We start from the raw sequence: 12,500 nt of genomic DNA, 5'->3' as shown, positions 1-12,500 counted from the left end.
TCTTTTTTCAAATATATACATATACATATATACACAGACACATAGAGGTGTGACTGCGTGACAAGGAGATAGCTTCCCTACCACATGGTCTTGGTTTCAGTCCCACACCATGTCTTCTAGTATACCTTCAGGCTGACCAAAGCCCTGTTAGTGGATTTGGTAGGCAGAAACTAGAAGAAGCCTGTCATGTATGTATATATATATATATATATATATATATATATGTGTGTGTGTGTGTGTGTATGCATGTGTCATTGTTGTGTTTACATCTCCATCACTTAGGGAGTTTGGCAAAAGCGACCAATAGACTAAGTACCACGCTGAAAAAGAAATGTACTGGGATTGATTCAATTGAGTAAAAATTCCTCAAGGCAGTGCCCCAGCATAGCCACAGTCTAAACACTGAAACAAGTAAAACATAAATATATGTGTGTGTGAATGTGTGTGTGTGTGTGTATATATATAGATATATTTTTTTTTAAATATTGTAGTTATGTCCTTGTTTAACATAGTACTTTTATAGTCCTTATTGTTACCCTAACTTTTCATATCTTATATATCCTGAAAGTCCCTCTAAGTTTTGCTCAGTATTCAGAAACTGCCGTGAGATATCTGTCAAAGTTTTGATCTCCATGATTTGTTTTTGCTTCTTATTATAAAGACATTATCATAAGAGATTATGCTTTTTTGTTCTCAAATTATTGATTAACATATATAATAAAAGTAATATTAAGGCAAGAGATATTGTTTCATTTCTTTCATTAAGATCATATCATGTTTTTTTTTCTCTTCTGGTGTTGGGGGCAAAAATGATAATGATGGTCTTGATTATGGTGGTGGGGATGATGAGGGTTTTGCTGATCTTTGATAAGTTAAATTGAAAATTTACACTACTTTTTCCTAAGTGTTACAGTGTAATCCAATGTATACGCTAAGAGTGTAGGGAAGTAAATGATTCCTTCACTCTGGTACATGGGGAATGATGTTTATGGGAGTGATAAAATGAATCTTGGGGGTGAGGAATGATGAGCTGGGGGAAAATATACTGAAATGATTTTGGTTAATATCCATGGCTCATTTTATGACGCCATAGAGCAGTTAGATCTTCAAATCATATTGTACAATCATCTAAAAAGAAAGGACACACTGGATAATGTAATCATAGATATACAAAAAGGTGGTGACCTGACAGAATAGTAAATACATGGAAGAAAAGGCTTAGAGGCTTTCATCTGGCACTTTGCATTCTGAATATAAGTCCAGTTGAGGTAAACCTTACCTGTCACCCCTTTGGGGTGGAGGGGAGTCAATAAAATAAGTATCAGTCAAGTACTGAGGCCTATGTAATTTGACCCTTCAAAATTGCTGGTTTTGATCCCTGCATCCTTTTCTGAGCGGGGTATGTTATGATCTCAATCACTTACCTACCATGGAATGGAATCCAGTATCCAGTTTTGTAAGTCTTAGGGCTCAAGAAGGGAGCGTAAAAAGAAAGTTATACAAGAAGATGAAATGGTGAGGTGGATGTAGAAAAGCCTTTGGCCATAGATTTACTCAATGATGGCTGATTTGGGACTCAACAACAACAACTGTTTATTCTATTAATTCATGAGGAATAAATGTTAAAGAGAATATTAACAAGCATTGAACCCAGAAGAAATTTGACACACAGATATATGATATATGATATATGAACTCTGCTTTACAGGCCATTGAACCACTTTCTGAAAATGAAATAAAAAATAAAAATATAAAGCAGAATTCATTCTGTAATATTTGTTATGTTTCTTGTTAGTTTATTGAAATACATTCAGCTTCCGAAACCTTTTTACATGATGATGATGATGATGATGATGATGATAATGGCAGGGCAGTGGAAGGAAGGAAGAGGAGGAAGGGGAGGGAAAGGAGGTTGGTGGTGGTGGTGGTGGTGGTGGTGGTGGTGGGGCTTTGGCTGATGATGATGAGGATGAAAAAATGTCATCATTATAATGACCATCAATCATTCATTGACTATCCAGACCAGCATTGTCATCAACACCTTTGTCATCATCTTCATTATCATCATCATCATCATCATCATCAGTCACACTCCCATTACTACCTCCATCATTCATATACCACCTCCACCACCCCATCATCATCATTATTATTTTCATCAAATCTAATGTTGCTATATATTTTTTTAATTTCTTAAAATTGTCCATTTATATATTACTTGTTCAATTTATTGTAAATTGGTTAAAACTTTCTATTTGAAATCCCCCTTCTTCATCCTCTCTTCACTGAACATTTAATATTCCAATATTTACACAAATTCGGTGATATATATACAATTTATCTGTTTATTGACTACTTTAATCAACTAATACTAGATGCTGCTCAAGTTCTTACGAGCACAATACTAATAGATGAGACCCTTCAATGAATTTTTCTGATGAGGATGTGTAAGTGTCTATGTACATGTAGGCGCAGGAGTGGCTGTGTGGTAAGTAGCTTGCTAACCAACCACATGGTTCCGGGTTCAGTCCCACTGCGTGGCATCTTGGGCAAGTGTCTTCTGCTATAGCCCCGGGCCGACCAATGCTTTGTGAGTGGATTTGGTAGACGGAAACTGAAAGAAGCCTGTCGTATATATGTATATATATATGTGTGTGTGTGTGTGTGTTTGTGTGTCTGTGTTTGTCCCCCCCAACATTGCTTGACAACCGATGCCGGTGTGTTTACATCCCCGTCACTTAGCGGTTCAGCAAAAGAGACCGATAGAATAAGTATTGGGCTTACAAAAGAATAAGTCCCGGGGTCGATTTGCTCGACTAAAAGGTGGTGCTCCAGCATGGCCACAGTCAAATGACTGAAACAAGTAAAAGAGTAAAAGAGTAAAAGAGTAAGAGTATCTGTGTATATCTGTCTATATATTTACCAGTGTAAATCAGTGTTGTACTCTTTATACTCTAAGTGCAACCTAGGGATTCGGCAAACAGAAATTAATAAATGAAATTCCAAACTTTAAATAAGCAGTAGGGGTAATGAGATTGATTAAAATCATTGAAAGTTTTTCCCCAGCAAAGATGAAGTCCAATGGCTGAAAGCAATAGAATGACAAAGGGTAAAATATTAACCCTTTTGTTACTGTATTTATTTTGAGATGCTCTGTGTTTCTTTCAATTATTTTAAATATAACAAAGAATTTAGTAAAGTAACTTAGTTATCATTAAGCTAGTGTTAGGAACGTAAATTGTGACTAAGGTTTAGTGGAATATTTTAATTCAATACTTATGAAAACAAGACATTTTACCACAGAGCCAGAGCCGGTTTTGGCCGGGTTAGTAACAAAAGGGTTAACTGAAAATTGATTAACAAAATATTCCTAATTACCAGTAATATACTTCAGTCAACTTAAATGATTATAGCACTCCTATAAACCATGTCATTAAAGGGTCATGAATTAGTTTAAAAAATTAGCAGTACATAATAATTTTCTTTTCCTTTTTTTCAAGGAAAGCAGTGCCCTTGACCATTTATGGACTAGTGGGGGGGGGGGAGAAGGTGGTAAGAAGGGAGAAGGAAGGTTTGCTTAAACTGGAGACTTGGCCTGAATACCTGCAACTGAGTGGGCTCTGTAAAACACATCCAAGTTTCCAGGTAGTAGTATGAAACTGAGTGTCGGGTTAAGACTGCCACCCATTTAGGTGATGGTGGAATTTGAACTCAGAATGCAATGAGCCAGAACAAATACCACAGGGCCTCTAGTCCAACTTCCTAACAGTTCTGTTGATCCATTGCTGTTGATTGTTACTTTTTTTAATCAACCCTGAAACAATGAAAGACAAAGTTGGGGTTTGAACTGAGAGCAAAGATATGTAAAAATATTTGCACTTGATTTTTAATTGTATAGAAACTTGTCACTCAATGTAGATAAAACATTTTGAAACTTTGTATTTTCTGCATTAGATTATTGTTTTGTTACCACTCTAGGTTTTGGGTGACCAAAAGCATTGAGTATTTTCTCTGTATTTGTCAACCTAGTAAACATGTTCTATTTCATGTTCATATTCACTTTCGTAGTTAATTCAACATTGAGCATTAGAATACTATTCAATTATAAGCTTCCAGACCATGATATTCATCAGCAGAGATAAAACAATGTTTTAATATTTGTATATACACTACACTTCAATAGCTAGAACATCAATTGTCATCAGGTTTCCTATGCCTGGATGTTTATATATATTGTAGGACATGGTTTGAGCGTGGAAACTTTATTTCTAAACAAGGCATAGTTTATCTCCTAGGACACTGACACATCTACTAAATATTATGTAAGTCTGTTCCATAGATAACTAACAACAGAAACTGGCCTTCTTGGAATTGTAGAAAATTTCCAAAATGTCACATAGTTCTATTTTCTCTGTTTCTCAAAAGATGCATCCTATCCAAAATTTCATCTAACTTGATACAAATCTGTGGTCTGCAATTTGGAGCATATATACATGCATATTCATGTTGTTCCCCATCAGTTGCAGCCAGTTACCCAGATTTATAGGATATAAAACTTTGCTATCTCTTCTTTATACCAATCTTGTTGTTGTTATCCTGAAGAAGGTTTCTATCTGAAATATGAAATAGTCAATACTTCACTCACTGTGGCAATTGCACTGGACACTTTCTGGAACTTTTTCCAAATGATATCACAAACTTGGCATCACAGGCTACCACCAGTCACCTTGAATTCTGTTTTATCTGATATGTATATATTCATTCACTTTTATACATTAAGAATATTCACCTAAGCAAACATCTTTCCTGCTTTATCAGCATCTACCTTTGTATTTGATTGTTTTAGTATCTCCAATGAAAATATATTCTCAATCCTTCATATTTTAGCAAAAGGTTCCTCTTCCTTCATTAATATCCTTAACTAGTACACTATTTACTAGTCATCCTGGTACATTCATCGATATGTTGTGAACATTTCACTCAGATAATTATGTAGATTTAATCATATTTATCTATGGGAATTATGTGTTATTTAATTATTGCATTTTTGTGTATATTTTAATTTTTATATTCCACATACTGGTTTTTTTTTTCATTTTCAATTTTATTTTTTATCATTTTTCATTTTCAATTTTATTTTTTATCATTTTTCATTTTTAATTGTATTTATTATCCTTGCAATGTTTCCCATGCTTTTTTTGTATTGGTGATTCATTTTTCTTTTGTTTTTGTTTATCTCTGTGTATTTTGGAGGTGTGGGTCTGTAAATATTGTATATAATTTCATTTATTTTCTTTTATAATAAATATTTTTTTCAAAAAAACATGAAATTATTTTGGTAAAAGTAAACACTCTAAATTAATAAAGACATCACACCAATTATATTAAAATTTCATTTAAAACCAATTTGAAATTCTTAACTAAACAAAAATTTATAGAACAAAATATTTCCAAAATTAATATTTTCAGAAAATATTACAGCATTTATTTGATAATCATTATTACTTATCATTTAATTAAAATTATCAGCAAATATTTTAAAGCATTTTAAGAAATAATTGATTAGAAAATTGCATTTTTGCTGATTTGATAGGTTAAACAGATATAAAACAAATCTGAAAGCAGCTGTGAAACAAGAGACTTCTCAATTCACATAGCTTTCAACCTGCTATTACAAAGTATTTTGAAACTTAAATTATGCTATCATTCAAAATTCTCCCCCAACAAAGAATTTTTCCAGATACCAGATCTTCCTGCCCTCGCTAGTATTGCAACACGATCTCTCAAAGATAGAACCATCAACATACCTGCCTCCATTGTATTTATCCAAATTTGTATCCGTTTTATTTTCTGAATAAATCCATGTTAGTCAGCTTGTAAGTAGAGTCAGATAGGAACTCTTAATACTTTCGGCTTTTTCAAAAGCTTAGACTTTTATTGTGTCTCAGACAGATTTGCTTTCCTGTATGTTTTCCAGCTCATTTCAATTCCACATTGAATTTCCGCATGAGTTATGTTACCGAGGATTATTTGTTCAGTGGAGTTGAAGATTATTACATACATAGATACATATAAAATAAATATATATATATATATACATATATATATATATATATATATACATATATATATATATATATATATATATTTATGTATGTATGTATGTATGTATGCATGTATATATGTATGTATGTGTATATACACACACATGCGCAGAAACACACACACACGTAAGCATACACACACACATGGGTGTACTCATACATATATATACATAATACATATAAATATATATCTATATATGAATATGTATATGTATATATAACTTCAACTATCTATCTATATATCTATCTATATCTATCTATCTATCTCTCTCTCTCTCTCTCTCTATATATATATATATATATATATATACACACACACACAAGATAATATATACATGTATTACACTTACCTGTATATGCATAAATGTACGGTATGTATGTAAATATATATATATATACATGTGTGTTCGTGTGTTTGTGTGTGTGTGTATATGTATATATGTATATATATATATGTGCATATATGTCTGTATATATATATATGTATGTATGAATGCAAACACACACACGCACGCACACACACACACACACACACACACACAATAAGTATTGACTTTGCTTCTGTGTTATTGATCTCTTATCCGTGGGTTGTGGTCTCTTAGATAAGCTTCATTTCTCTAGTCAATATCACTGAGATCTTACAGCTAACTCATCTATCTCCATTTTAAGATGATTTAAGACAAATTCAATGATAGATATATTGTCCTGAAATATTTGATAATGAAAATATTTCCAATTTATTATTATCATTCCTTGATAGTTCTTGATTAGTTTTCAGCAAAGATATTTCTACACCTGCTAAGAATATTTATTGCCAATCATCATGTGCTTCAGAGAAAGCAGCCCGATATTAATTTTTTATTGATTTCTTATATGTTGGTTTTAGCCCCCAATATCTAAGAGATTACTCTGGGCTGCTTCATGTTCCTTGCATCAAAGGTTTTTCAGTCTATGACAGTTAGATAAATAGCATTTGTTATTCATTTGCTTTTCCAATATTAAGGTTCTGAGGCATAGTAGATTATATATATATATATATACATATACATATATATATATATATATGTGTGTGTGTGTATATATATAAATATCTATATACATGTTTGTGCGTATGTGTCTCAGTGTGTGTGTAGGGTTATGGGTATATATTTGTATAAATAATGGGTCTGCGTGTATGTAGTGTGTGTGTGTGTATGTGTGCCTGTATATATATGTATATATGTCTGTGTGTATATATATGTATATATGTGTGTGTGTATATATATATAAATATGTATACACACACATATCTGTATATATACATATCTATACATATATATAATATATACACACACATAAATATATATATATATATACACACACGCATATTTGTATTGATAAACGTATGCGTATGTAATATATATATACACACACACATATACATATATGCGTGTATGTATGTCTGTTTGCTGGCACATAAATGCATTTAGTGAGAGAGAAAATGAGAGAGAGAGAGAGAGTAAGTAATAACATTTCTCTGGGTATAAGATTTGTGTGTTTGATAACACTTCATAAAGGATATTTAACAATCATAAAAGATAGTTGAATATTACATACCATATACTTGGTTATGAGGTGATGGTGAAGGACGGTATGATTTCTTACTGGTGTGGTTGCTAGTGGTGATGATGGTGATGGGGTTGATGGTGGCAGTGGTGGTGGGTAAGACTGGTGGTGGTGGTGGTGGCCGTGGTGTCGCTAGGGGAACAAACTAGAAATAAACTATTGCAATAGAAAGAGAAAGATAACAGATTTTGTGTTTCTTACAAACACAGATATTAGACAGCTTGTGTGTATGAGTATGAATACACATGTATATGTGTATGTGTGTGTATATATAAATATCTATATACATGTTTGTGCGTATGTGTCTCAGTGTGTGTGTAGGGTTATGGGTATATATTTGTATAAATAATGGGTCTGCGTGTATGTAGTGTGTGTGTGTGTATGTGTGCCTGTATATATATGTATATATGTCTGTGTGTATATATATGTATATATGTGTGTGTGTATATATATATAAATATGTATACACACACATATCTGTATATATACATATCTATACATATATATATATATATACACACACATAAATATATATATATATACACACACGCATATTTGTATTGATAAACGTATGCGTATGTATATATATACACACACACATATACATATATGCGTGTATGTATGTCTGTTTGCTGGCACATAAATGCATTTAGTGAGAGAGAAAATGAGAGAGAGAGAGAGAGTAAGTAATAACATTTCTCTGGGTATAAGATTTGTGTGTTTGATAACACTTCATAAAGGATATTTAACAATCATAAAAGATAGTTGAATATTACATACCATATACTTGGTTATGAGGTGATGGTGAAGGACGGTATGATTTCTTACTGGTGTGGTTGCTAGTGGTGATGATGGTGATGGGGTTGATGGTGGCAGTGGTGGTGGGTAAGACTGGTGGTGGTGGTGGTGGCCGTGGTGTCGCTAGGGGAACAAACTAGAAATAAACTATTGCAATAGAAAGAGAAAGATAACAGATTTTGTGTTTCTTACAAACACAGATATTAGACAGCTTGTGTGTATGAGTATGAATACACATGTATATGTGTATGTGTGTGTATATATAAATATCTATATACATGTTTGTGCGTATGTGTCTCAGTGTGTGTGTAGGGTTATGGGTATATATTTGTATAAATAATGGGTCTGCGTGTATGTAGTGTGTGTGTGTGTATGTGTGCCTGTATATATATGTATATATGTCTGTGTGTATATATATGTATATATGTGTGTGTGTATATATATATAAATATGTATACACACACATATCTGTATATATACATATCTATACATATATATATATATATACACACACATAAATATATATATATATATACACACACGCATATTTGTATTGATAAACGTATGCGTATGTATATATATATACACACACACATATACATATATGCGTGTATGTATGTCTGTTTGCTGGCACATAAATGCATTTAGTGAGAGAGAAAATGAGAGAGAGAGAGAGAGTAAGTAATAACATTTCTCTGGGTATAAGATTTGTGTGTTTGATAACACTTCATAAAGGATATTTAACAATCATAAAAGATAGTTGAATATTACATACCATATACTTGGTTATGAGGTGATGGTGAAGGACGGTATGATTTCTTACTGGTGTGGTTGCTAGTGGTGATGATGGTGATGGGGTTGATGGTGGCAGTGGTGGTGGGTAAGACTGGTGGTGGTGGTGGTGGCCGTGGTGTCGCTAGGGGAACAAACTAGAAATAAACTATTGCAATAGAAAGAGAAAGATAACAGATTTTGTGTTTCTTACAAACACAGATATTAGACAGCTTGTGTGTATGAGTATGAATACACATGTATATGTGTATGTGTGTGTATATATATATATACATATATGTATATAATATATATATATATATATATATATATATATATATATATATACATATATATACATATATGCATATAATATATATATATGTGTATTATGAATGTATGCACGTTTATATATGTATATATGTTAATTGTAATGAACAGAAAATGCACTCAATACTGGAAATAGAGACAAGATTCCTGCCAGTTTTGGTTTCAGCTGACCGAAGCAAGTAAATTAAATTTGTGTGTTTATATTTGTAGATTGTGTATGTTCATATGTGTTAGTGCTTTTTAACATGCAATTATGTGTGTATGTATGCGTGTGTGCATGTGTGTCTTTGTGTTTATGTGTGTCTATGTGCACACATGTGTGTTTTTTTATATATATATACATATATATATATATATGCATATATATATATATATATATACATAAATATATATATATATACATAAATATATATATATATATGCATATATATATATATCTATATATATATATACACGTACACACACACACATATGCATACATATATATATATATTCATATCTATATATACATATATATGTATATATACATATACACTCACACAACAAAAGTGTTAACACACTTGTGTTTACACACATGCACACATATATTTAAATACTCAGACACACAGACACACAGACACGCACACACACACACAACAAACAAGCACAAAGTATATATATATATATATATATATATATATATATACACATAGATTGAAAAGATAGATATAGCTTGAAATTACAATTGATAGTTTGATATTTTGCACTTGAGTTTCTAAAGTATTTCTTTATATTTATTTACTTATCCTCTCCCCACCTCTCTCCTTTCATTCTCACTTTCTCTCCTTCTCTCCATTTAATTTTTGGATACATCTAATAGCAGACCAAATTTCTCGTTTGTGTTCTGAGTACATCTGTTAATGACTTGGCAAAAATTGGTTTCTTTCATTGAAGAAACACTTCTGAAATCTGAAGTTCGATAAGCCAAGAAATTTAATGAAAAGTAATTGATTTCCAGTTGCCTTTGACATACTCAATATGCAAAGTAGCTGACTGTTTGTGCTCTCAAAAAGAGAGGAAAAAAAAAATAAAAAGGAGGAGAGACATTTATTATTATTATTTTTATCATTATTATTATTATTATTATTATTATTATTATTATTATTATTATTATTATTATTATTGTTATCATCAATATCATCATCATCGTTATCATCACCACCAATCTACCACCATCATTATTATCATTGTTACCATTATTATTATTATTATTATTATTATTATTATTATTATTATTATTATTATTATTATTATTATTATTATTATTGCAAGAGATACAAGTCTCTTATATTTTTAAGATAATGTGTCAGCAATATATTTCATGAGCAACTCTAACTGGAGGCACAAAGAAATATCAGCAGCAATGTCTTTTCTTTAAATAATTATCTCTGTTTTGATTTTGATTTTGATTTTAATTTTTTCTTTTTTTTTTTTTTTGCTTATCTTTTTTATTTTGATTATGTGTAAAGACCAATCTGTGCAGAGAAATATCGGTGTTTATCAGATCATTGAAGTTTAAGAAGCCTCAGTACCTATTTTGTACTTAAATGGAAATAACTATTTAGAAAGTTCCTATCAGTACTTAGTCAAGTGTTGTAAGCATTTATTTAGAGATTGATGTAAACGTTTACTTTACAGATTACAAATATATAAACATATATATATATATATATGTGTGTGTGTGTGTATATATATATAAGTATGTATGTATATGTATATGTATATATCTATATATATATATATATACACACACAGAGATAGAAAGGAGAGAGAGAGCAGTTTAGGAGAATGGGTGGCAGTGGTGATAATGGTGGTGGTGCTGGTGGTGCTGGTGGTGGTTGTGCTGGTGGTGGTGTTGGTGGTGAAGTAAAATCTTTAAAATTTCTCCAGATTAGATTGATCATCTCCATCATAGCTCCTAAACCCTTTTTAGCACCATCATCGTCATCATCATCATCATCATCATCATCATCATCATCATCATCATCATCATCATGCATTATTATTGTTGTTGTTGTTGTTATTATTATTATTATTATTATTATTATTATTATTATTATTATTATTATCATCATCATCATTATTATTATTATTATTGTTGTTGTTGTTTTCAGACTTAGCTGATTTTTCTTCAAGAATTCACTTCAAAGCCAAGACATTCTGTGACGTTCAAGTTAATATTTGTTGCCAAAAATGTTTGTCAAAGTATTTGAATTTTTATTTCTGCTGCACATCTGTTACGGCGTCGATTTTATATATTATGTTAAAGAAAATAAAACACCAAATACTTACCTCGGAAATATTGGTGTTGATACTCATATGATAGATTCTGTTCCTTCAAGTGAACAATATCTTGTCAGATATAGTCAACTGCAACAAGAGACCAATAATAATTCACAACTATTTAATGTTACGAGTGATGGAAAGCTTTACACGGCCAAAACATTGGATGCAGAGTCACTATGTAAATATAATACAGAGTGTTTTGAAACTGTAGACATTGCTGTACGTAAAGGAAAGTCTTTTGTTAGAATCCTCGAAATTAAAGTAGTTATTGAGGATATCAATGACAATCAACCAGAATTCGAAGACAAAGAAATTAGTCTTCAGTTTTATGAAACTGATGGTAAAGGAACCACACGATCAATCCCAAATGCCATTGACAAAGATGTTAGCGTGAAAAATTCTCAGATAATTTATGAGCTGATAAAAAACATGGATGATCCATTTAGTTTGGTTGTTTCCAAAAGAGTAGATGGCTCTTCAAATCTTATGATAACTTTAGAAAATAAATTGGATAGAGAAGTAAAGGATAAATACTTACTTCAAGTTATTGCCAAAAATGGTGGTTCT

General features: G+C 31.4%; 1 protein-coding gene across 8 annotated transcripts in view; it reads left to right on the top strand.

Moving 5' to 3' along the window:
* The window catches only part of LOC115218739 (protocadherin beta-15-like), a 296,321-nt gene that overhangs the window by 4,636 nt on the left and 279,185 nt on the right, over positions 1-12,500 (top strand). For all 8 annotated transcript variants that reach the window (XR_005001777.1, XR_005001776.1, XR_005001778.1 and 5 more), the window contains exon 2: positions 11,762-12,500. This exon is cut by the window's right edge and continues 1,746 nt beyond it. Coding sequence is in view for 5 of the 8 variants with exons in the window: in XM_029788641.2 (XP_029644501.1) it covers positions 11,841-12,500 (660 nt within the window). In the remaining 3 variants the exon portion in view is untranslated. The remainder of the gene's footprint in view (positions 1-11,761) is intronic.

This window comes from Octopus sinensis, linkage group LG14 (assembly GCF_006345805.1).
Source record: "Octopus sinensis linkage group LG14, ASM634580v1, whole genome shotgun sequence".
In the NCBI taxonomy this organism is placed as follows: domain Eukaryota; kingdom Metazoa; phylum Mollusca; class Cephalopoda; order Octopoda; family Octopodidae; genus Octopus; species Octopus sinensis.
This window is presented reverse-complemented; position numbering and strand designations above follow the sequence as displayed.